Here is a 22656-nt window from a genome sequence, read left to right as displayed (position 1 = left end):
ATTAAGTCTAGTCGTGCCGACTCTAGGGATTGGTGCTCATCTCCATTTCTAAGCCGAAGAGCCGGCATTGTCTGTAGACACCTCCAAGATCACGTGGCCGGCATGACTGAATGGAGCGCTGTTACCCACCGGAGCGGTACCTATTGATCTGCTCACATTTGCATGTTTTTAAACTGCTAGGTTGGCAGAAGCTGGGGCTAATAGTGGAAGCTCACTCCACTCCCCAGATTCGAACCACCACCTTTTCGGTCAGCAAGTTAAGCAGCTCAGTGGTTTAACCCACTGCGCCACCAGGTGCTCCTCAAACTCCTCCAGTAATTAAATTATAGCATATCAGGTATGTGTGCCAGGTTAGGTCCAGATCCATCAGTGTTTGGGTTCACAGTGCTCTCTGGATGTAGGTGAACTACAACTCCACCAAATCAAGGTGAATTTTCCCCAAAGACCTCCCGTATTTTTTTTGCTGGTCCTGGGGGCTCTGTGTGGTCCAATTTCATCTTTGGTGGAGTTCAGAGTGCTCATTGATTGCAGGTGAACTATAAATCCCAGTACCTACAACTCCAAAATGTCTATGCCAATTCCTCTGTTCGGCAGTGGAACTCTCTCCCCCGGACTGTGGTGGAGGCTCCTACTTTGGAGGCTTTTAAGCAGAGGCTGGATGGCCATCTGTCAGGGGTGCTTTGAATGCGATTTCCTGCTTCTTGGCAGGGGGTTGGACTGGATGGCCCATGAGGTCTCTTCCAACTCTACTATTCTATGATTCTATGATTCTCTCAAAATTGACCAATATTCAATTTTGGGCATATCGGGTATGCATGCCAAGTTTGGTCCACATCCACCATTATTTGGGGTTCATAGTGTGCTCTGGATGTAGGTGAACTACAACTCCTATAAATCCCTCCAAAAACCTCCAGTATTTTTCATTGGTCATGGGAGTTCTGTGTGCCAAGTTAGGTCCAGGTTCATCTTTGGTGGGGCTCAGAGTGTTCTGAGATTAGAGAGCTGGGCCAAAACTAGGAATTAATTTCAAGAAGGACAAATGTAAGATACTACACTTAGGCAGAAAAAAATGAAATGCAAAGATACAGAATGGGTGATGCCTGGCTTGACAACAGAGATACATCTGAAAAAGGTCTTGGAGTCTTCATGGACAACAAGTTGAACATGAGCCAACAGTGTGATACTGCAGCTAAAAAAGCCAATGGGACTGTATCAGAAGTAGTATAGTATCTACATCAAGGGAAGTCATGGTGCCTCTTTATTCTGCTTTGGTCATACTTCACCAGGAATAGTGTGTCGAATTCTGGGCACCACAATTCAAGAGGGATATTGACAAGATGGAAGGTGTCCAGAGGAGGACAAGTGAAATGATCAAAGGTCTGGAGGCCATGAATCCCTCTGAGGAGTGTCTTAAACAGCTGGGTATGTTTAGCCTGCAGAAGAATAGGTTGGGACGAGACATCGCCATGTATAAATATTTGAAATATGACATATTTCAGCTGGCTTGTTCTCTGCTGCCCTCGAAACTAGGACTTGAAGCAATGGGTTCAAATTACAGGAAAGGAGATTCCACCTGAACATTAGGAAGAACTTCCTGACTGTAAGGAGAGCTGTTCAGCGGTGGAACTCTCTGCTTCTTAGAATGGTAGAAGCTCAATTCTTGGAGGCTTTGAAACAGAGGCTGAATGGCCATTTATCAGTGGTACTTTGAATGTGCTTTTAGTTGGATTAGATGGCTCATGCAGTGTTTTCCAACTGTGATTCTATGAATAATGTGCAGCACTGTAATTCGGAAGCAGTAACACTGCTGCGTTATCTGTTGGCCAAGATCCGTTTGGAATGCTTTGCTTCCTCTTCATTGGTCCTTACTTGTCTAGCCACATAGTTTCACCAGATACTGTGGGAAGGCCAAGGAGTGACCACGTTATTAAGTCTACTCCATGTTGTAGCTGATGACCGACTGAGACTTCCATTAACTTTTGCCTTTCTTTTGAAATCTTTAAGCCCTCTTTCCGCCATCCCTCTTGGGCACATCTTGGGCTGAAGATCTTGACTGCTTCCCTTCCCACCTATTTCAGCTTAAGCCTTTGCTTCTCTTGCTCTCTCTTTTTGTTCACAGTTTCCTGCTAACAGCACAAACATCTGTGTTTTTTAAAAATCTTCTACTACAGGGGTCCCCAAACTTTTTAAACAGGGGGCCAGTTCACAATCCCTCAGACTGTTGGAGGGAGGGCCGGACAATAGTTTTAAAAAAACTGTGAACAAATTCCTATGCACACTACACGTATATTGTTTTGAAGTAAAAAAAACAAAAGAGGAACAAATACAGCCTCAATTATAGTAATAATAATAATAATAATAATAATAATAATAATAATAATAAAGAGGGTTGAAAGAGACCCCATGGTCCATCTAGTCTAACCCCCTTCTGCTTTTGTGTACCAAAAGCACAAGCAAAGCACCCCTGACAGATGGCTACCCAGCCTCAATGGTAATAATAATAATAATAACAATAATAATAATAATAATAATAATAAAAAGAGGGTTGGAAGGAGACCCCTTTGGCCTTTGCCTTTGTGCACCAAAAGCACAAGCAAAGCACCCCTTAATAATTAAATAATAAATAAAATACCTTTGTAAACACAAGCAAAGCTTTGAAAGGCAGGCGCAGGCCGAGGGAGGAGGTGAGAGCCACCGCTGCGGGGGCCAGATAAATGCCTTCGAGGGGCCTCATGTGGCCCACGGACCCCTGCTCTACTATGTCAGGAAACACAACAGCTGCATATTCATTCTGCCTCCTGCCCAAGTTGGTGCAAATTGTCCCTTGATGGAGAACTAACTTGAAGTATTTAAACAACCAGGTCTTTAGTTTGGTACTTAGAAATCCTATCTACATGTGGTAAAAAGCCTTTGGGTTCTAAAGCAACTGGTTTCCAGATTGGTTGTACTACAACTCCTATTTCCTCCAACCACCGTGATGTGCTGATGGAATTATGGAGTTTCTAGTCTAACACATCTGCTCGGAGGGAGAGAAGATGCAACAGTGATCTTCAGGTTGAAGCCATAGAAACAACAACTGTGCACCACTCGGGATTTTAGGATCTGTGCAAATCTCATGGGGTCATTAGCCGTTCAACAGCAATAGCTCTTAAATTGTTCCAGGATCTGAGGATTGAGACTGATTGCTGGGATCCAAAGATAACATTCTCTTGGAGTTAAGTTTACATCTGCTGTACTGACTAGGCAGTGTCTAGGTAGATTGTGTGGGCCGGATATGTTCTCTGTATGTCTCCACGCCCCTCCAAAGTAAACACACAGTCCACAAAGATCTGCAAATGGTTATTGTTTTATCCATAACCTTTTCCTGCAATCCCAGTTTGCTGACCTCTGGGGAATGCTGGATTTTTTAAATAGCAAACGATGCCCTGTGTGGCACGCTATCTTGTGTTTGTGCCGAAAGCTTAAGCTCCAGGTGTGTCTGACTGCGGGGAACGTTTCTCCCGGAAGGTGACGTCTCATTCTGGTTGTGACACACGCTTCTGCCGAAACTCTCCGTCCTTTGTGGGAGGAAACTGATCCCAGTATCAGCCCCTTTTAAAGCTGGAATGAAACCACAGAAAAAATAAAAGGAGCAGGAAAAGTGTTGATGCAAGCAGTGAATAAGGGGGTTGTTTTGTATCAAAGGTTTGGTTGAAAATTCCTGTCCTGCTCACTCATCTCATAGAACATGTAAAGTATAAAAATGAGATGTGCTTCTTAGTGTATTAAATAAATAACTTCTCAATGTACAGGGCACTGAATCTCAAAATTACTTCACTTCACTTTATTTCTTAATTAGTCGCTCTCCACCAGAGTGCTCCGAGCGACTTACAATTTAAAATATCATTTTAAGCAAGCAATTAGATTGCTTGTTTTCAATATCAAGACTAAAAAGGGCTCTGTTTGAGATTTCCCTGTCTTCAAAAGTTAGGAAGTTGTCAACAACTAAAGAGTCTTCTGAAATATCCTACCTTGAGAGGTTAAGTGTAACTCCAAACAGACAGGCACACGCACACACACACATATATAATTTGTTTGGATAGTATAGAGAAAGGTTAACACCCCTATGGTGTTTGTTTTGCTGTCTGCCCTTTTCTGTCCCTGTGACAATTGGATTTTGAACCTTTTGGCTTGCTGTGGAAACAAAGACTGGTAAGAAAGCTTCACTGGAGATATCTTTTCCCCATGAAAACTCTTCCAGGAGTACATTTCACGCACTTTGTAACTTGAGGGCTGCCTGTATTTGATTGTTTATGGCACCATGAGTACTCATGCAGAAAGATTAGGAACACTACTGGAGTCTGAAGGGCTTTTTTTTGTTTCACATTTTCCTTACATTTAATAATTTCCCTGTCAAGCTATGGAATGTTATGAGTTCTATACAGGGGCATATTATGGCTAGTGGAATAATGACACATTAATCTATTTGTCTTTCAACAATCAATTTAATTTCTTTGTTAGGCAGAAAGGAAGAAAAACCCCATTCTCTTCAAGGCAGATGTACAGTAAATGAAGAAGAGGGATAGATCATTACCATGTTTCCATTTTCCTTCAGTGCATTTGGTGGAAAGGTTCAAAAACACAGTATACCAAGCGTCTAGATGTCTGTGTTTTTGGCCACTATGGAAATTCAGAGTGTTTGAATGTTGACCAGAAGGAAATAGAGATCTATTCAGGCAGGGTTATAAACAGGCAAACAAGGGAGTAGCCACAGTGATAAAAATCTTGAACTGACCAGATGTATGTGCTCTCTCTGGAAAACCTGTTGTAAAGGTATCTCTATAAACCTACTTACATGGATTGGCTAATGAGTAGGAAAGCTGCTGGGAGGGATGGAAATAGCAACTTCTGGGTTAACAAGCAAATGTCTTGGCGGTTATTGCTCCACTTGGTAAACCTGTAGTTAGTACTTTCAGCTTTGTGTTGAAGAAAATTGTTCTTGTGGTATTGGATGTAGAGGCTGAAGGTGCTGAATGTAATGGGAGCTAAGATGGTGGCTCTAAAACCAAGCTACTGACAATCATGAGATATATTTTGCTACAAAGAAAAAGAAAATCTAAAAATTCTTGAACCAAGTGAATAGTTCATAGTGACAGATTTGCCTGTATGTATGTGTTACAGCAAAAAAAAAAAATCATGGTACAGATTGGTGCAAACTGACTTCTATTTCAAATCTGCCTCTGCTAGTAATATCTACTGTAGTTTCTTAACTGGCTGCATACCACAGATTTAACCTATGACTAATTGTGGGTTCTTAAACTCTGGCTTATTTTTAAATGATAGGGTTTTATGCCTGAACCTGAAACTGTGCCTTGGTCTTGCTTATTTTCCTAACCATCTGTTTTGAAGTGGAAGCTAACAAGGGACAAGAGAGTAGAAATGGCAAAACTCAAAAAGAAAACATACTTACTTGGCATTATAATAAATCATGCTTTTGTATTGACTATGGTTTGTTTGCTGTCTGCCCTATTTAAGCAGTAAAAATGGCTTATTCTAATATACAGTAGAGTTCTGCTTATCCAACGTTCGCTTATCCAACGTTATGTATTATCCAATGCAGTTTGCCTTTTAGTAGTCAGTGTTTTTGTAGTTAAATGGTTTTAATACATTGCGATGTATTGTGGTGCTAAATTTGTAAATACAGTACTACATAATGTTACCATGTATTGAACTGCTTTTTCTGTCGATTTGTTGTAAAACATGATGTTTCGGTGCTTAGTTTGTAAAATCATAACATAATTTGACATTTAATAGGCTTTTCCTCAATCCTTTCTTATTATCCAACATTTTTGCTTATCCAACATTCTGCCGGCCCGTTTATGTTGGATAAGTGAGACTCTACTGTATAACCATGACCAGTGAATGAATAAAATGATGCATTCTAGATTGAGACATGTGGCATTCAGCTTTAGATTTCTGGCTCAGGATCTCTGCCCTGTTTGACTGTCTGCTCCCATCCTTAGATCCTGCCACCACAATAGACGTCACGGTCCAGAATCCCTTCAACATAGCCATCCTGTTTCAGCCGGTCGTTCTGCAATGCAACTACCAGACCTCATCTACCCAGCCACCAATTGTCTTGTGGAAGTACAAATCTTATTGCCGGAGCCGCCTGGCAGATGCTTTTAATCCCAGTGGTCAAGAGACTCAGATCACCAACCAGCTGCAGCAGACCAACCCTGGATACAATCCCTATGTGGAGTGCCAGGACAGCTCCCGGACCGTGCGCGTGGTGGCTACCAAACAAGGCAACACGGTGACTCTTGGGAACTACTACCAAGGTCGGCGCATCACCATAACCAATGGTAAGTGTGAGATGTCAGTGACTGGTATGTGCGTGCCTAACTGAAAGTCATGACAGATTATTCTGGCCCATAGAAAGTATGGTATCTTCTGTACCGCTGTAACACTTTAATACCACTTTAACTGCTATGTGTTGTATCTTGCGTTTGTAGTCTAGTAAGGCACTAGAACTCTCTAGCACAGAAATCTAAAACTTCAAATCCCAGGGTTCACATTTGAAGTGGCATCAAAGTGCAATAATTGTGTAGTGTGAAAGAGTAATTAATTTAAGACTTGATTTGTATCCCATACTGTGAAGGAACACTGTTTAGATTGTTGCTTAAATTAAAGCAGTTTTGGTTGGATAATTGCATACGTTTTAATTGATTGGTTGTGCATAATTTGTTTAATATGATTATGGTGAAGGAAACAAAGTGTTCTTTGTTTTTATATGGAACATATAAGTATCACTGCAGGGATAAATCTCAAAATGGGCATGCCTTTCTGTGACAAAAGAAGAATGTCTCTGACTCAGAAGTACTTTAACTTTTTTAAAAAGTTCTGCGTATAAGGCATTAACACTAAAATAAAGTGTTAAAATTGTCATAAAAGCTCTGCCTGGTGCTTTGCGTGTGATCCGTCAAGTGTTGCTTCTAATGTTGCTGTAATACGATTCCTCACAAATCCCACAGTGTCTTTGAGGCTATTATTTATAATATTTTAAAATGCTTTTCTTGGAAAATTGTTCAGAGCAGCCTCCTTTTAGTAACAAAGAGTGTGAGTTGGGACCTTGTGGCTGTAATTTGTTCCGGTTGTTACTTTTCAACTTTTATCTAACTGTGCAGCATTGGGAATAAGGAAGGCAAAGCTCCAGAATTTATCAGTTTCTCTTTGAGCAACTGGGTGTGACCAAATTCCTCCACCTATTTGTGTCCTAGTTTCCCTGTTGTTTAGAGAATGAGAAGTCAGTGTGGTGTAGTAGTTCGAGCTGTGAACTTGGACATGGGAGCCCAGGGTTTGAATTCCTGCTCAACCATTGAAACCCACTGACTGGCTTTGAGCAAGTCATACTTTTTGCCCCAGAGGAAACTACCTCTGAACAAATTCTGCCAAGAAAACAAATAGCTTTGGATCTCTCTAAATTAGAAATGTCTTAATATGCAACAACAAGAAAATTGTATGTGACAGAATGTTCTCCTGACCTAACTTAACTTGCAGGTGCTAGTCCAGGGCTCCCCAAACTAAGACCCATGGGCCAGATGTGACTCTCTGGGATGTAGTCATTTACTACCCTTAAACTTTAAACTTAGGGTTATCCTAAGTCTAAGATGACATCAACAATCCTATCCCATCAGCCAAAAGCAGGCCCACACTTCCCATTGAAATATTGATAAGTTTGTGCTGGTTAAAACTGTTCTTCATTTTCAATATTGTATTGTCCTAAGATATTTGCAGTGTACGTAGGAATTTGTTCATGTATTTTTCACACTATAGTCCAGTCTCCCAACAGTCTGAGGGACCATGAACCGGTCCTTGGCTTAAGAAGTTGAGGACTCCCTGCAGTAAGCATTCTGCACATTTCAGGTCTCTGTGGAAGTGTAAGTCTAAAGGCATTTTGGAAAAGAAAAATCTTCATCTATTCCGCTTCTGATTGTAGAAGCTGGATTTTTTTTTTGGCAAGGTAGGCTCCTGCCTGAAATGTTTTCTTGGGCAGAGCTGTGTAATTGCTATTAAACAAATCCATTTCCATTGGCTTTAAATGTATGCAGTCCCAATTGTTGTCCAGAACGAAAGATAATCCTTAGTTGGAAGTTGAGGAATACTAACCATTGTACTCTTCAGTAGGACTGGTGATCATTTGTCCCTTTCAGATGGTGTTTGATTATGATTCCCTTCAGCCTATCCTTAGCAATAAAAAACAATGAAATGTGATGGAAGTTTGGTCTGGAAGCATATGAATGTCCAGCTCTTCCCCAACCCTCAACTGTCGAATCTAGCCATGTAACCTTTGAAGCCTCTTCTATGATGCCATATAATCCAGATTATCAAAGCAGATAATTCACATTATCTGCTTTGAACTGCATTGTATGAGTCTGCATTGCTATACAATCCAGTTCAGAGCAGATAATCTGGATTTTATATGACAGCATAGAAAGGACCTGTGTAGTAGTAATTCTCATCCTATTTAGGATTTGAGGCAGAAATCTCTCCTAGCCTTTTTACTTGGAGTTTAAAGTGTAGATACCAAGGACCAAGCCTGAAACTATACAGACAAATGGTGTGTTCTACCACTGAGGAAAACTGAGCTGGATTCGTCATCATCATCTCACTCGTTCAGTCGTTTTCGACTCTTTGTGACCTCGTGGACCAGTCCACGCCAGAGCTCCCTGACAGCCGTCACCGCCCCCAGTTCCTTCAAGGTCAAGCCAGTCACTTCAAGGATACCGTCCATCCATCTCGCCCTTGGTCGGCCTCTCTTCCTTTTTCCTTCCATTTTCCCCAGTATCGTGATCTTTTCCAAGCTTTCCTGTCTGCTCATGATGTGGCCAAAATACTTCAGCTTTGCTTCTAATGTCCTTCCCTCCAGTGAGCAGCCAGGCATTATTTCCTGGAGGATGGACTGGTTGGATCTTCTTGTGGTCCAAGGCACTCTCAGGATTTTCCTCCAGTACCAGAGTTCAAAAGCGTCTTATCTTCCTTCGCTCAGCCTTCCTTATGGTCCAACTCTCGCATCCATAGGTTACTATGGGAAATACCATTGCTTTCACTATATGGACCTTCGTGGCCAGTGTGATGTCTCTGCTTTTCAGTATTTTGTCAAGGTTGGCCATTGCTCTCCTCCCAAGAAGTAGACGTCTTCTGATTTCCTGGCTGCAGTCTGCATCTGCAGTGATCTTCGCGCCTAGAAATATAAAGTCTGTCACTGCCTCCACGTTTTCTCCCTCTATTTGCCAGTTGTCAATTGGTCTGGTTGCCATGATCTTGGTTTTCTTGATGTTTAACTGCAACCCCGCTTTTGCACTTTCTTCTTTCACCTTGGTGATAAGGCTCCTCAGCTCTTCCTCACTTTCAGCCATCAGAGCTGAATTATGATCTCATTTTGTGTGCAGAGGTTGGAAGTGTTATGTGTAACATAATAAATAGTAACACATTTCCTTTTGAAGAGGTGGAATGATATTGAACCAGTAACAGAGTTACTGACAATGAAACAAAATATATATTGGTGCTAACTTTATTGCTCATTGATTCAGGAGATCAGTGATGGCATTTATATTATCTGCTGTAGTATTTTTAAATACAGGTACAAGTAACTAGTACCTGTTGCTTCCACATTGTTCATTGCTTCAAATGCTATGCTGACAAATTTAGGTGACTGAATTCCTTCTCCTGCACTTATAACTGCTTACATGATGTATTTAAACTGAAAAAAAATTGAAGTAGGACAGACAAAATATACCTTCTGTGAAAATGGGCTGAGTTAGCTTCTCTAGACTAATTATGTCTCATCTTGGACTGTGCAAGCTGATGACAGGATAGCAATTTATTGTGATCTTATGGTATTTAATGGCTTGAAGCACCCAAGTAATTGTTGTTTTACCTGATCCAACTTGAAGCCTGAGGGCGAAAACATCGAAGACCAAACCAGTTGAAAGAAATCACAAATAACTGTTCCCTGCATTTTTCTTTTGATCTGTTGCTTAGCTGCGTCTTGCTTACTTCATATCGCCATCTTTTTTCCCATGTGAAAAGACATAGGTTTATTCCAACTATAGACCAAGATCAGGAGGCTATTTCTGGGAAAGTAGTGAGGAGAGTATCTGGACTATGAGTAACTGAAGAGTAACAGTGAAGAATTGTACCAGCCAATGGGACAGTCCTTGGTGGCTTCAGTGTTGGCGCTGAACTTAATATTCGTTGTGTTTAATCTGAGATGTGGAACTTTACTTTCTTAGTGTATTTCAGTTCAGGTCCCAGAAACTTGAGTTGGTACGGACAATATTAATGAGTCATGGGAGCTGTAGTCCAAACTATATGGTACGCTGCAGTTCATCCACATATTTTGGTTAGAACATGTGTTTCGTTCATTAAATTAGAATATTTGCTGAGGTTAGACCAGTTAGACTAGTCTAATTAGACTAGTCTAATCTCTCCTCTTTTTACTAAATAGCAAACATATTTTTCTGCACAGTCCTTCATTTGCTCGGATCCTCCTCCACAGACAAGTCCAAAGGGGATGGAAGCGAGAAATAATTTCATATTGCCTGCATTCTCTATGAAGGAAGAGGAAGCAGCCCATAAATCAGCATCTTGTAGGGTGAATTTGGAATTAGATGCCAGGGAACGTGGTGATTTCCAGCTTAAATTCCCTTGGAAGGATGTGCTGGTATGCCGCGGCAGGAGTTCTGGTTTTTCATGTTGTATTTCAAACAATGGCCCTTCCTCCAATTGAAATCTGCACAATATCTTGCTGTTTGTAATTCTAAACAGCAAGGATTCCAAAAATAATACAGTTTAAAATAGTGACACGACTCTTCCCTTCATCTTTTCCTCAAAGCTAGGACTTCATGTTTTATTTTACCTATTACAGAATAGTGGGATTCATGGAATACATGGGCTTGACAGTTACCTGGAGTCTTGAAGAGAGGTAGTTGGTATGAGGAAATGTAAGAGTTAATTGTTTTGGCTGGTCTACCTAGTTCTCTGTTGGTTTCTAATGTCTCCAGGCAAAACTGCCATGATAATTTCAGATTTATTTTTATACCCACGAGGATTGGAAGCTTTTATTCCCACCTCTCTCTTGTTCCAGAGGTTGTGGAGCTGTTCTGAATCTTCAATACCCTTTCAGTTTGAGTAGCCAAGTTACTCAAATGTTGCTTGGTGTTAAAGTAGGGTTTATGCCACAAATGAGGAATCTAAAATGCTGATGTGTCATAGAAAGGATCACATATAAGGAAGTGGGGAAAGGAGAAAAGGGTCTTGCCCGGAGACTCTGGCTGGATTCTGTGCACGGAGTCTCAAAACAAATATATTTTCCAGATTGTGTATCCCACATGAGCTCCTTCATGCTCTGGCCCCTCTCATATCTTGCCACTGAGTCTTTAAACTTGAGTTTGGCTGAGGGAGGGGGAATCATGATACTAGATAGCCCTAGTCAGCATGACCAGTTTTGAGAAATCCTTGGAGGTACATCCCAACTACACCTTCGAGGGAGGTAGATGCATGATTCCTATCTCTGTCACAACTAGTAAGCGTGCATCTCAGTGTTGTAATAACCTTTTCCATAGTTCTGTTGTTCTTCTGTCCATGTAAGTGATAATAGGATGGCAGTCATTGTCAGTGGATTAATTTTGGGGTCAGTTTTCTTGGCGGGAGCAATTCCTAAGTGGCGAGGAGCCGTGAGTAAAGGGCAGTCTAGGTTGTGAGCCTGTATTTGTTCCAGTATGTCTCTTTCATAGGAAAAGCAAAACACAAAGATAACCTTTTCATGTAACAATTGATGTAGCATTCATTAAATTTCACATTCTTCTTATAGTCTTCAAGTTCTCAAAGGGCATATCTGTTCAGTGTGTTTGTGTATTCAAAAATAGGTTAAAAATAGGTACCAACAATTGGTTGACAGTCTTAATAGCTTCTCTTTGTACCATGAATAGTACTCCAGAGTTTCTTATAATGTTTATTGATTTCCAGGACAGAGGTAAGTTAGCAGCACTATGTCTTGGGAGTTGTAACATGGGGAGCTGTATTTGTGGGAGAGAAAATTACAATAAAAGGTAAAGGTAAAGGTTTCCTTTGACGTTAAGTCCAGTCGTGTCCGACTCTGGGGGTTGGTGCTCATTTCCATTTCTAAGCCGAAGTGCCGGCATTGTCCATAGACACCTCCAAGATCATGTGGCTGGCATGACTGCATGGAACGCTGTTACCTTCCCGCCAGAGTGGTACCTATTGTCAGGACCTAGGCTACAGAGCACCAATAACCATGCGCAGAGGCCGGATTCTATCTAATATCTTTATTAAAGGAATATATAAAGTCAATAAAAACAAGTGAAGAATAAAGTTCAGAAATAGACCTTTCAGGAAAGGTCAAATATAGTCCAGGAAAGTAATGTCCAATATGTGATATTAAGGTCCAAAGTTATAATCCAATAACCGAAACACACACTTTGCCGAGCAAAGTGTGGGGAAATGACAAGGTCCTTTAGTCCATGGAACTTGACAACAAGGCTGGAAACAAACTAGATTCTTGGCAAAACAAGGCTTGATACGAGGCAACAAGAAACAAGAACAGGGTCCGTGGCGAGGTCCGGGGAACAAGGCAGGCTTGGAACTTGGTCTTGGAAACAAGGAACTGGAGTTGCGTAGTCCACACACGTTCTCACTCCTCGAGCTGACGAGTTGACTCCGCAAGGTTTCCTTCGCGGCAAAACACCTAAATAGGGTCTCGTTTCCCGCCAGAAGAACACTTTCCCTGGAGAACTAGAAGTGAAACCCATCTCTGTCCAGATGCATGACTCCTTAGAATTTCCCAAGGGAAGCAGACCTAATCAGCTAATTGTTTGGCTGCGATTCTGGCGCTCTGGCGATTCGCCTCCCTATTTCCTCTATCTCTATTATAATTGTCCCTTCGAGAAAACGGGGGAGAATTCTGCCCAAGGCTTGTTTGGCTGACTTCTTGAGGGCAAACATCCTCCAGGTGCAGGGGCTCCGATTCTGGCTGAATCGGTGGGAATCCCAAGTTTTCCTCTTCGTCTGCCACAATAGCACTAGGAACGGGACTACAAGGCCCATGAGACATCACACCTATTGATCTACTCACATTTGCATGTTTTTGAATTGCTAGGTTGGCAGAAGCTGGAGCTAACAACGGGTGCTCAGTCCGCTTCCTGGATTTGAACCTGGGACCTTTTGGTCTGCAAGTTCAGCAGCTCAGCACGTTAACACACTGAGCCACCAGAGGCTCCCATTACAATACATGGGTGAAAAAGCTACAGTTCTCTAGATGTTGTTGGGCTACAACTGACATCTCAGATTATTGACCATGCTGAATGTGCAGATAGGTTTGGAGTCCAGCATTATTTATAGTAGTAAGTTTTACATTTACTACCCTCTCTATAACAACCGGGGGAAGAATAGTATTTTGTCAAGAACAATATCAATGTTTATTTTGCTAAGAATAAAATGTTGAAAGTTTCCTTGCAGAACTTTGCATTCAGGGGAGGATGTCAAGGACTGTGTGTGACAGATTAAATATATACAAATCATATTTTGGAGTTTTTCCACATCTAAGTTGACATTTTTCTTTTTTCCTTTCTCTCCTTCAAAAAGATGCTGACCTCAGTATAGAACAGACGGCTTGGGGAGACAGCGGGGTCTACTACTGCACTGTGACCTCCTCTCAAGATTTACAAGGCAACAATGAAGCCTACGCTGAGCTCATTGTATTGGGTAAGTCGCAAGACTCCTATTTCACACATACGTCTTAATGCTGAGATCAAGGGATTTTCCTTGCATCCCTGGGGAGACTTTATAGGAGAGGGTGTTCTCTTACAAGTTTAGCAGGGGCTACCAGGCTCAGCTCCAAAAGTGAAGGAATCCACGTTAATTTGCCCTTCAAAACCGGTGCCATTTATTATTGCTTTCCAAGATTTATTTGCTCAAGGGAAACAAATGTGTTTTGATGTATCCAGAATGGGATTAGGTGATAGAATTCCCTTCTTTTTTAGGTGCAGGAAAGCTTTTCAATGGTTTAACGAATTGTGTTAAATTAAAATGAAAGTGCTGAAAGAAGAAAGCCAGTATAGCAGGGTGTATGCTGGGCTAGACACGTTCTCCATAGTCTGTACATTTCCTGTTTGCAGGATTTGCTTTGTAAATATGGTGCTGCACATGTGAGCATTCAGAAATTGTGTTTCAGGGTGAGGCATATACACTCAGAATTAGGAAAGAAGGTTTTTCTCAGCCCATGCGCTGTCCAAAAGTATGTGCATAGATAGATTAATCCTGAGTAGCATATAAACATGTGTGTCATTGCTGAGCACCAGCTGATCCATGCAGATCTGTTCTACTGTGTGGTTGCCAAGCACATCATGCCCATTGTTTTATGCCTAGATTTTTATGGCTGTAGCCATGTTTCCACGCCTTTGCCCCACCCTGCGTTTGTCCAACTCCACTCATCCATAGGTATAAGAAAATATGCCATTTGCAGGTGCCTTCTTATACTCTTATTTTAGCCATTCAAAGTACACCCATCATGTTTCAGTTTGGAGGACAAAGCAAGGCTCTCTGGATTACAGCCAAGTGCAGGTTTGAGCTTTATTTGCTATGTACACAGGGCTCTTTCTTTGTAGGTTGTGTCTGTTCGTGTGTATATGTGCACAGTGCTAATATTGCAGTGGCAGAACCAGTTCTAAGCAGAGTGGAAAATGGTATTGTGGAGTTTCCTTCTTTTTAGGGGCATTGTCAGATGCCTTGTTCTACAACATTACTCTTAGTCATAGGAACTGTGTCCTCATTTCTGTTTTTAACAAATCTTATTTTTGCAAGTTGTGACTTAAGCAAACTAGTATACGACTTGTTTTGCCGTTTGGTGGGCTTTCTGTAAGATTTGTGAAAGCAAAGAATTATGCAAGGCACACACTTTTATGCTTAATAGCTTCAAATAGATTTTTTGTGGAGTATAACTCTCAGAATTCCCCAGACACAAGAAATACCGAGAGCTGTAATACAAAAGTAATTTTTTCCATGCTGAGAATAACCAAATTGTTTGGTAGTAAAGGTAGGTAAATGTTTCCCCCTGACATAAAGTCTAGTGGTGTCCGACATCTCCATTTCTGAGCCACCGTTGTCTGTAGACACCTCCAATGTCATGTAGTCGGTATGACTGCATGGAGCGCCGTTACCTCCACACCAGAATAGTACCTATTAATCTACTCACATTTGCATGTTTTCGAACTGCTAGATTGGCAGAAGCTGGGGCTAACAGCGGGAGCTCACCCTGCTCTCTGATCTTCCAGTCAGCAAGTTCAGCTCAACAGTTTAACTAGCTGCACCACCAGGGGCTCAATTGTTTGGTACATGTTGGAAATTATATCAGTGGAGATATAATGTATCAAATGTGGATCCTTCTGTAAGTCTGCAGCTTGCAAATGTTGAGTCCTGTCTGACAGCAAACAAAACATCATGCTAAAGGACCAGATTTAGCCCTTGCATCTTCAGTTTCAATTTCCCTAGATAGCAAAGTTGAGGAATTATTGTTCTTTCCTGAGATCTTTGAAGGAAGTTGTCTGTTAATGCTTGGCATCCAGCCTGTGCATTTCATTTGTTGTCTGTATAAGAATAGACAACTGTTTACAAATTTTGAGAAGCTAAAGCAGAATGTGGAATTGGCTTTAAAAAAAGGAAAAAAAAGATCAGTCTACTTAATGAGCATGTATATCTTTGTCTATTAACTAACCTCCTTGTTTGGAGGCAATATATCATTGTCTACTGAATGCTAAGTACAAAAAAAGTGTTCTGCTTGCTTTACATTATGCGTGTGAGCTTAAGAGCAATTGGACCAGAGCCAAGACCTATCTGGAAGTCTTTTCATATAGTGGCCAACCAGTTGCTTATGGAGGTGACAGAACATAAATACAAAAGCCCCCCACCCCCATTCCTGAACCCATTCACCAGTAATTAATATGTACACTGACTTTGATAGGATTTTGTGTTTGCTCAGAGATGGGCAGCCATAGAAAATGCATCTGGCGGTGATCCAAAATGTGCAGAGAGGTTAAACTAACCTCAAAATGGAGATTCCTTGTGGAATCTTCTTGAGTGTGGTTCCCCATTTTAGAAGCGATTTTCGGGAGGCTAAAGAGACTGCAATGGGTTGCTTGGTGGGCCATTGTGGCCCGTGGCCTGTATACTTCCCACCTCTGGTCTGGTTGGACTGCTGAGCAGGTCTTGTAGGGATCCTAAACCCCTGCCTAATGTTTCCTGACTTCCAAATAATTAGCCTTTAGTCTGGGTTGCTGTGAGTTTTCTGGTCTGTATGGCCATGTTCCAGAAGTATTACCTCCTGACGTTTTGCCCACATCTATGGCAGGCATCCTTAGAGGTTGTGAGGTATAGTGGAAACTAGGCAAGTGGGGTTTATATATCTGTGGAAGGTCCAGGGTGGGAGAAAGAACTCCTGTCTGTTGGAAGCAAGTGGGAATGTTGCTGTTAATCACCTTGATCAGCACTGAAAAGCCCTGCAGCTTCAAAGCCCAACTTCTGCCTGGGGGAATTCCCTGTAGAGAGGCATTAAGCAGCCCTGAATGTTTCACGTCTGGAATTCCCCCATTTTCAGTGTTGTTCTTCATTTACTGTCCTGATTTACTGCCTCCAACAGATAAGGGTTCTTTCTCCCACCCTGGACCTTCCACAGATACATAAACCTCACTTGCCTAGTTTTCAACAGACCTCACAACCTCTGAGGATACCTGCCATAGATGTGGATGAAACATCAGGAGAGAATGCTTCTGGAACATGGCCATACAGCCTGGAAAACTCACAGCAACCCAGTGATTCCGACCATGAAAGCCTTTGACTCGATTCCTTCCCCGTGCTGTTGTGTTGTTGACATCAACATTTCTCTGGAGGATTCTGGGAATTGCTGCCGCTAGAGGGAGCAGAGAAAGGCAGACACAGCTATCTTAGGGCAGCCTTGATGCAGACCACCAGGCGTCAATATGTTTGTCTTGATTTTCTGCTTCAAGTTGCTTAATGAGTGGATCCCAGGGTTCCATATCTGCTATTTCTTGCCCTCTTTTTTCCTTTTCCTTTTCTCTTTTTCTGCCAGAAACCGGATCCCCCCCTCTTTGCTGGAGGTTGTAGTGAATGTTGTGCCTGGCTGTGCCAGAACTAATTGTTCTGAAAAATGTCCGCTGCTTATGAGGAAGGAAATATTCTTATAAACATTCAGCTGCATAGGGTGCACATGCCTGGAATTCTCTCTGTGTGTCAGGCACTCAGTCACTCAGGCAAAAACAGATGGACGGAAACCATGTTCCTTCTTATCTTTGTGTTTTCTTTGCCGTCTTAACTTGGCTTAAGTTAGGGCATGTTAGCACATGCATTTACCTCACTTCTTGGTTGTAGTAATTACAGCTTGTGTAGGTGAAGAACTCCACATAGATTAGCTGCTGAAAACAGAACTTCTGATGTTGTTTGGTGGTCTTCATGCTGAATATCTATGTATGAATCAAGCCTAAAACACAGAATGTGTAGAAACTGTGGTTGAATAGTGGTCTGATGGATCATGAAGGCTGATCTGGCTGTTGACTGAGAGATCCTTCATTCTTAATGTTGGGTGACAATTGTCTAGATGTGGTTGGACCCAGTGGTGAATAATCCTGAAAGTTGTAGTTCACCCGCAGCTGTAGGGCCTGCAAGGTTTTCTCTCCCCCCCCCCCCCCCCAAATGGGGTGACATCTTTGTCTTGTGCTCATTTCAGTGTTGATATGGAGGTTGAGAAACTGGAATGGAGACTTAGGAACCTTTCACACAAGGTACTGCAATTTTAACAAGATAACAGGGGGCTTGCCACATGGTGCAGTTCCTCTTCTGTTGTTCCCCCAGTCTCTGGAATTGGGAGAGAGTAGCAAAGCCATATAAAATTGAAATTATCAGCTTTGAACTGGATTATATGGCAGTGTAGACTCATATAAGCCAGTTTAAAGTAGATAATGTGGATTATCTGCTTTGATAATCTAGATTATATGGCAGTGTAGAAGGGGCCACAGTGATAAGCTCCTGAATCTTCAGTAGCTCATGTTGAGAATGCTTACTCCATTGTATTCAGTGTAAGAGAGATTGTACTGTAATGATGTAAGTATTGAATTAGGACTGAATTAGGAAGGAGCCCCCCGTGGCGCAGTAGGTTGAACCCTTGTGCCAGCAGGACTGATGATTTGAAGGTTGGATTGCTGACCTGAAGGTTGCCGGTTCAAATCCAACCCGGGGAGAGCGCAGATGAGCTCCCTCTATCAGCTCCAGCTCCATGCAGGGACATGAGAGAAGCCTCCCACAAGGATGGTAAAATATATAAAGATCCGGGCATTCCCTGGGCAACGTCCTTGCAGACAGCCAATTCTCTCACACTAGAAGCGACTTGCAGCTTCTCAGGTTGCTCCTGACACGAAAAAAGGGACTCCAGGAAACCATCTCGGCCATGAAAACCCACAAAGTGATAGTGTGCAAGTCACACACTCTCAGTCTCAGAGGAGTAGAAAAGCAAACCTCCCTTGACTACGTCTCACCAAGAAATCCCTAAGATAGTGTCATAATTTGCCTTGAAGGCACATGAGAGCAACAATTTAGTGTTGGCATACTTTCTGTCTAAACATATTTGGTGTCAGCTTGTGTGTGATGTGGAGATAGTTCCCTTGCCTTTCAGTTTCCTTTGATTTATCTCCTCCATCAGTTGGGCCTCCTTGTTTTACAATGCAGTTATATCACAAAACAAGACCTGCAAAGGAGCAATACTGGGATTTGTTGGGCAGACTTGCAAAAACCCTTAAGCGCTATTAGCCTGCAGTACTACTAGTCCGGTTGCACATAACTCTTGTTAGTTCCCCAGCTTTTGAAAAAGTTAGATCTTTGCTGACAAGAGATGACAGACACCTTCCAAAGTAACTCCAAGTGGTAAATAGGGATGGCAACTGGGAAGCAACAAGAACAATAGCAGCAAAAACCTGCTAAGGATGCAGAGAAAACCTAGAATGCTGTGCAAATTGGGAAATAAACAAAAAGAGGAGAACGAAGGAGTGAAAGCCAAGCTGCACAGAAACTGGGACTCTGCATGCATTGTTGCTTAGAACCAGAAAATAAAATCTGCTTTCATAATCTTGGTTTGCTTTGTTGCCTTTCCTGAGGCAGCTTCTACCATTGTGGATCCCCACTAAGTTGACTGACACTATAACTTCTGCTGAAAAATGTACCTGGCCCAGAAGTGTCTATCTCAAGGGCAGCCAGCTGTATTTAGTAACTGTTTTTCCTGTGTTTTTTCTGTTCTGTAGGAAAATCCTCCGGTGTCTCAGAGCTTTTGCCAGGCTTTCAGATAGGGCATATGGAAGGTACTGGCATTGCTTCTTCTTCCATCCTCTCTTTCCAGGGGAGGGGAGCTGGGAGGAAATGGGAATGGCGCTTGTGCTTTAATTCTGCTATCTTTGCATCTCTCGAGGTTAGAAGTAGGAGTGCTTTGGTTTAGAAATGGTTCCAAAACGCCTTTCGTCTTTCTGTCTCCCTCTTCAGAGTTTCCATTCTTATTTTTTTTGTCATTGCAACAGACTCTATGATCTGTTCTCCCTCCCAGTCCTTTCTCCACTCCAAACAGCTCCTTCGGGCTTAAGAACAGTAACCGTGTGATTCTGGGTGCCAAACAGCTTGTGGCTGAATTGGAAACATAATATTTGGTCTCTTATCTACATCATATTTTTAGGGGATACTCTTGAACAACAAAAGCAGCCAGTCAGTGTGTCACACAAATACAAATGTTGGGAAGCTGTGCCCCCCTCCCCAATGTACTGGACTAGGGTTTGCAGTACATGCTGTGCTTTTTAAAAAGCTGCACTTGAGTCCTGCAGTTATTCTGTCATTGGATTCTTGTTCTATGTCTACAAGAAAGAGGTTGTGCTAATAAAATACTACTGTACTGATACTATCTCACTTGGTGGTATGCCTTGAAGCGCAATGGTCACCAGGCTTGGTTTGTCAGCCTGTTTTAGGGGCATTTTTCCCACTCAAAGCAATGGTAATAAGAAGCAGGTGATGAGAAATAATTAGGTGAATAACAGATGAACTTTACCAAAAACTGTTAGATGAATCCAAGTGATATATTTTTACAAACCAAAATGTACAGGGGTGGAACAATGAACACCGGTGTTGCCATTTTAAAGCCACTTAATGTAACTTTTTTAATTGCTTATAGGGTATGTTTTGCTCATGTTTTAGTTTACTATGTCTTATTGGATTGTTTTGTTTCTTTCAATGCTTAATTCTTTGTTGTAAGTTACTACTGTTCATTATCTTGTATTATTTTGGTGTGTTTGTACTCATTTGAGGCATTTTTCCTGCTTCTTGCAGGGGGTTGGACTGGATGGCCTGTGAGGTCTCTTCCAACTCTACGATTCTATGAATCTATATTCATTGAATGTTTGCCTTTTTGTTTTGTGTTTGTAAACTGCCCTGAATTCTTATCGTAGCAGCCATACAATACCAGTGGGTTAGCTAGCGTTACAGTGGGTTCCAAAGGAGAGGACCGTGGGGGGCATTATTATTTCTTTAGGGAGGGAGTTCCAGAGATGGGGAGCGATCACAGAGAAGGTTCTCTCTCTCATTCCCACCAACTGAGCTTGTGGTGGTTGTGGAACTGAGAGGAGGGCTTCCTCCACTGACCGCAGTGTACAGGATGGTCTGTATAGGGAGATGCGATTAGACAAATAGCCTGGACCTGGACCTTTTAGGGCAGTAGTTTTCAACCTTTGGGTCTCCAGAGGTTGTGGAAGGTTCCACATTAACAAATGTGGAAGACCTGATCAACACAGTTGAAGTGGTTGGATCCTTAGGGGCAAGTGACCATGTGCTCCTGGAGTTTGCAATACAAAGGAATGCTGAAACTAAGACAAGTCAAACATGCATTCTCGACTTTAAGAGAGCTCACTTCCAAAAAATGAAGGAATTACTGAGCGGCATTCCATGGACGCCAATATTAAAAAACAAGGGAGTTAAGGATGGATGGGAGTTTTTCAAAAGTGAAATACTCAAGGCGCAAATGCAAACAGTGCCAACAAAGAAGAAAAATAAGACAAGTGCAAAGAAGCCAGAATGGATGTCCAAAGAACTTCTAACTGAGCTAAAGCTCAAAAGTGACATGCACAAGAAGTGGAAAAGGGGAGAAATCACCAAAGAAGAATTCAAACGTATAGCCAACACCTGTAGGGAAAAGGTTCGCAAGGCTAAAGCACAAAATGAGCTCAGGCTTGCCAGGGACATAAAAAACAACAAAAAAGGCTTTTTTGCTTACGTTGGTAGAAAAAGGAAGAAAAAGGAGGCGATAGGGCCATTGCAAGGAGAAGATGGGGTGATGGCGACAGGGGACAGGGAAAAGGCAGAAGTACTTAATGCCTTCTTTGCCTCGGTCTTCTCACAAAAAGAAAGCCATCTTCAACCTCAGCAACATGGAATGGACGAAGGATTGGGGGAAATCCAACCCCAAATAGGGAAACAAGTTGTCCAGGAACACCTGGCCTCTCTAAACGAATTCAAGTCCCCAGGGCCAGATCAGCTACATCCAAGAGTATTGAAGGAATTAGCGGAAGTTATTTCAGAACCACTAGCAATTATCTTCGAGAGTTCTTGGAGAACGGGAGAAGTCCCAGCAGATTGGAGGAGGGCGAATGTGGTCCCTATCTTCAAGAGGGGAAAAAAGAACGACCCAAACAATTACCGTCCGGTCAGCCTCACATCGATACCAGGCAAGATTCTGGAAAAGATCATCAAGGAAGTGGTCTGCGAACACTTAGAAACAAATGCGGTCATTGCTAATAGTCAACACGGATTTACCAAAAACAAGTCATGCCAGACTAATCTGATCTCTTTTTTCGATAGAGTTACGAGTTGGGTTGATACAAGGAATGCTGTGGATGTAGCCTACCTGGATTTCAGTAAGGCCTTCGACAAAGTCCCCCACGACCTTCTGGCAAATAAACTAGTAAAATGTGGGCTAGACAAAACTACGGTTAGGTGGATCTGCAATTGGCTAAGCGAACGAACCCAAAGGGTGCTCACCAATGCGTCATCTTCATCATGGAAAGAAGTGACAAGTGGAGTGCCGCAGGGCTCCGTCCTGGGCCCGGTTCTGTTCAACATCTTTATTAATGACTTAGACGAAGGGTTAGAAGGCACAATTATCAAGTTTGCAGACGACACCAAACTGGGAGGGATAGCCAACACTCCAGAAGACAGGAGCAGAATTCAAAACGATCTTGACAGACTAGAGAGATGGGCCGAAACTAACAAAATGAAGTTAAACAGGGACAAATGCAAGATACTTCATTTCGGCAGAAAAAATGGAAATCAAAGATACAGAATGGGGGACGCCTGGCTTGACAGCAGTGTGTGCGAAAAAGACCTTGGAGTCCTCGTGGACAACAAGTTAAACATGAGCCAACAATGTGATGCAGCAGCTAAAAAAGCCAACGGGATTCTGGCCTGCATCAATAGGGGAATAGTGTCTAGATCCAGGGAAGTCATGCTCCCCCTCTATTCTGCCTTGGTCAGACCACACCTGGAATACTGCGTCCAATTCTGGGC

At 42.2% G+C, this 22656-nt stretch overlaps 1 protein-coding gene across 3 annotated transcripts in view; it reads left to right on the top strand.

Annotated features, from left to right (window-relative positions):
• The window catches only part of lsr (lipolysis stimulated lipoprotein receptor), a 32898-nt gene that overhangs the window by 816 nt on the left and 9426 nt on the right, over positions 1-22656 (top strand). For 2 of the 3 annotated variants that reach the window (XM_008117281.3, XM_008117279.3), the window contains exons 2-4: positions 6003-6344; positions 13645-13764; positions 19362-19418. In XM_008117281.3, the coding sequence (XP_008115488.1) occupies positions 6003-6344; positions 13645-13764; positions 19362-19418 (519 nt within the window). The remainder of the gene's footprint in view (positions 1-6002; positions 6345-13644; positions 13765-19361; positions 19419-22656) is intronic. The other variant, XM_008117280.3, reaches the window with a different exon arrangement.

This window comes from Anolis carolinensis, unplaced genomic scaffold, assembly GCF_035594765.1.
Source record: "Anolis carolinensis isolate JA03-04 unplaced genomic scaffold, rAnoCar3.1.pri scaffold_10, whole genome shotgun sequence".
NCBI classification, from domain to species: Eukaryota; Metazoa; Chordata; class Lepidosauria; order Squamata; family Dactyloidae; genus Anolis; species Anolis carolinensis.
Note: the sequence above shows the minus strand (reverse complement) of the source record. Positions and strands in the feature narration are given on the sequence as shown.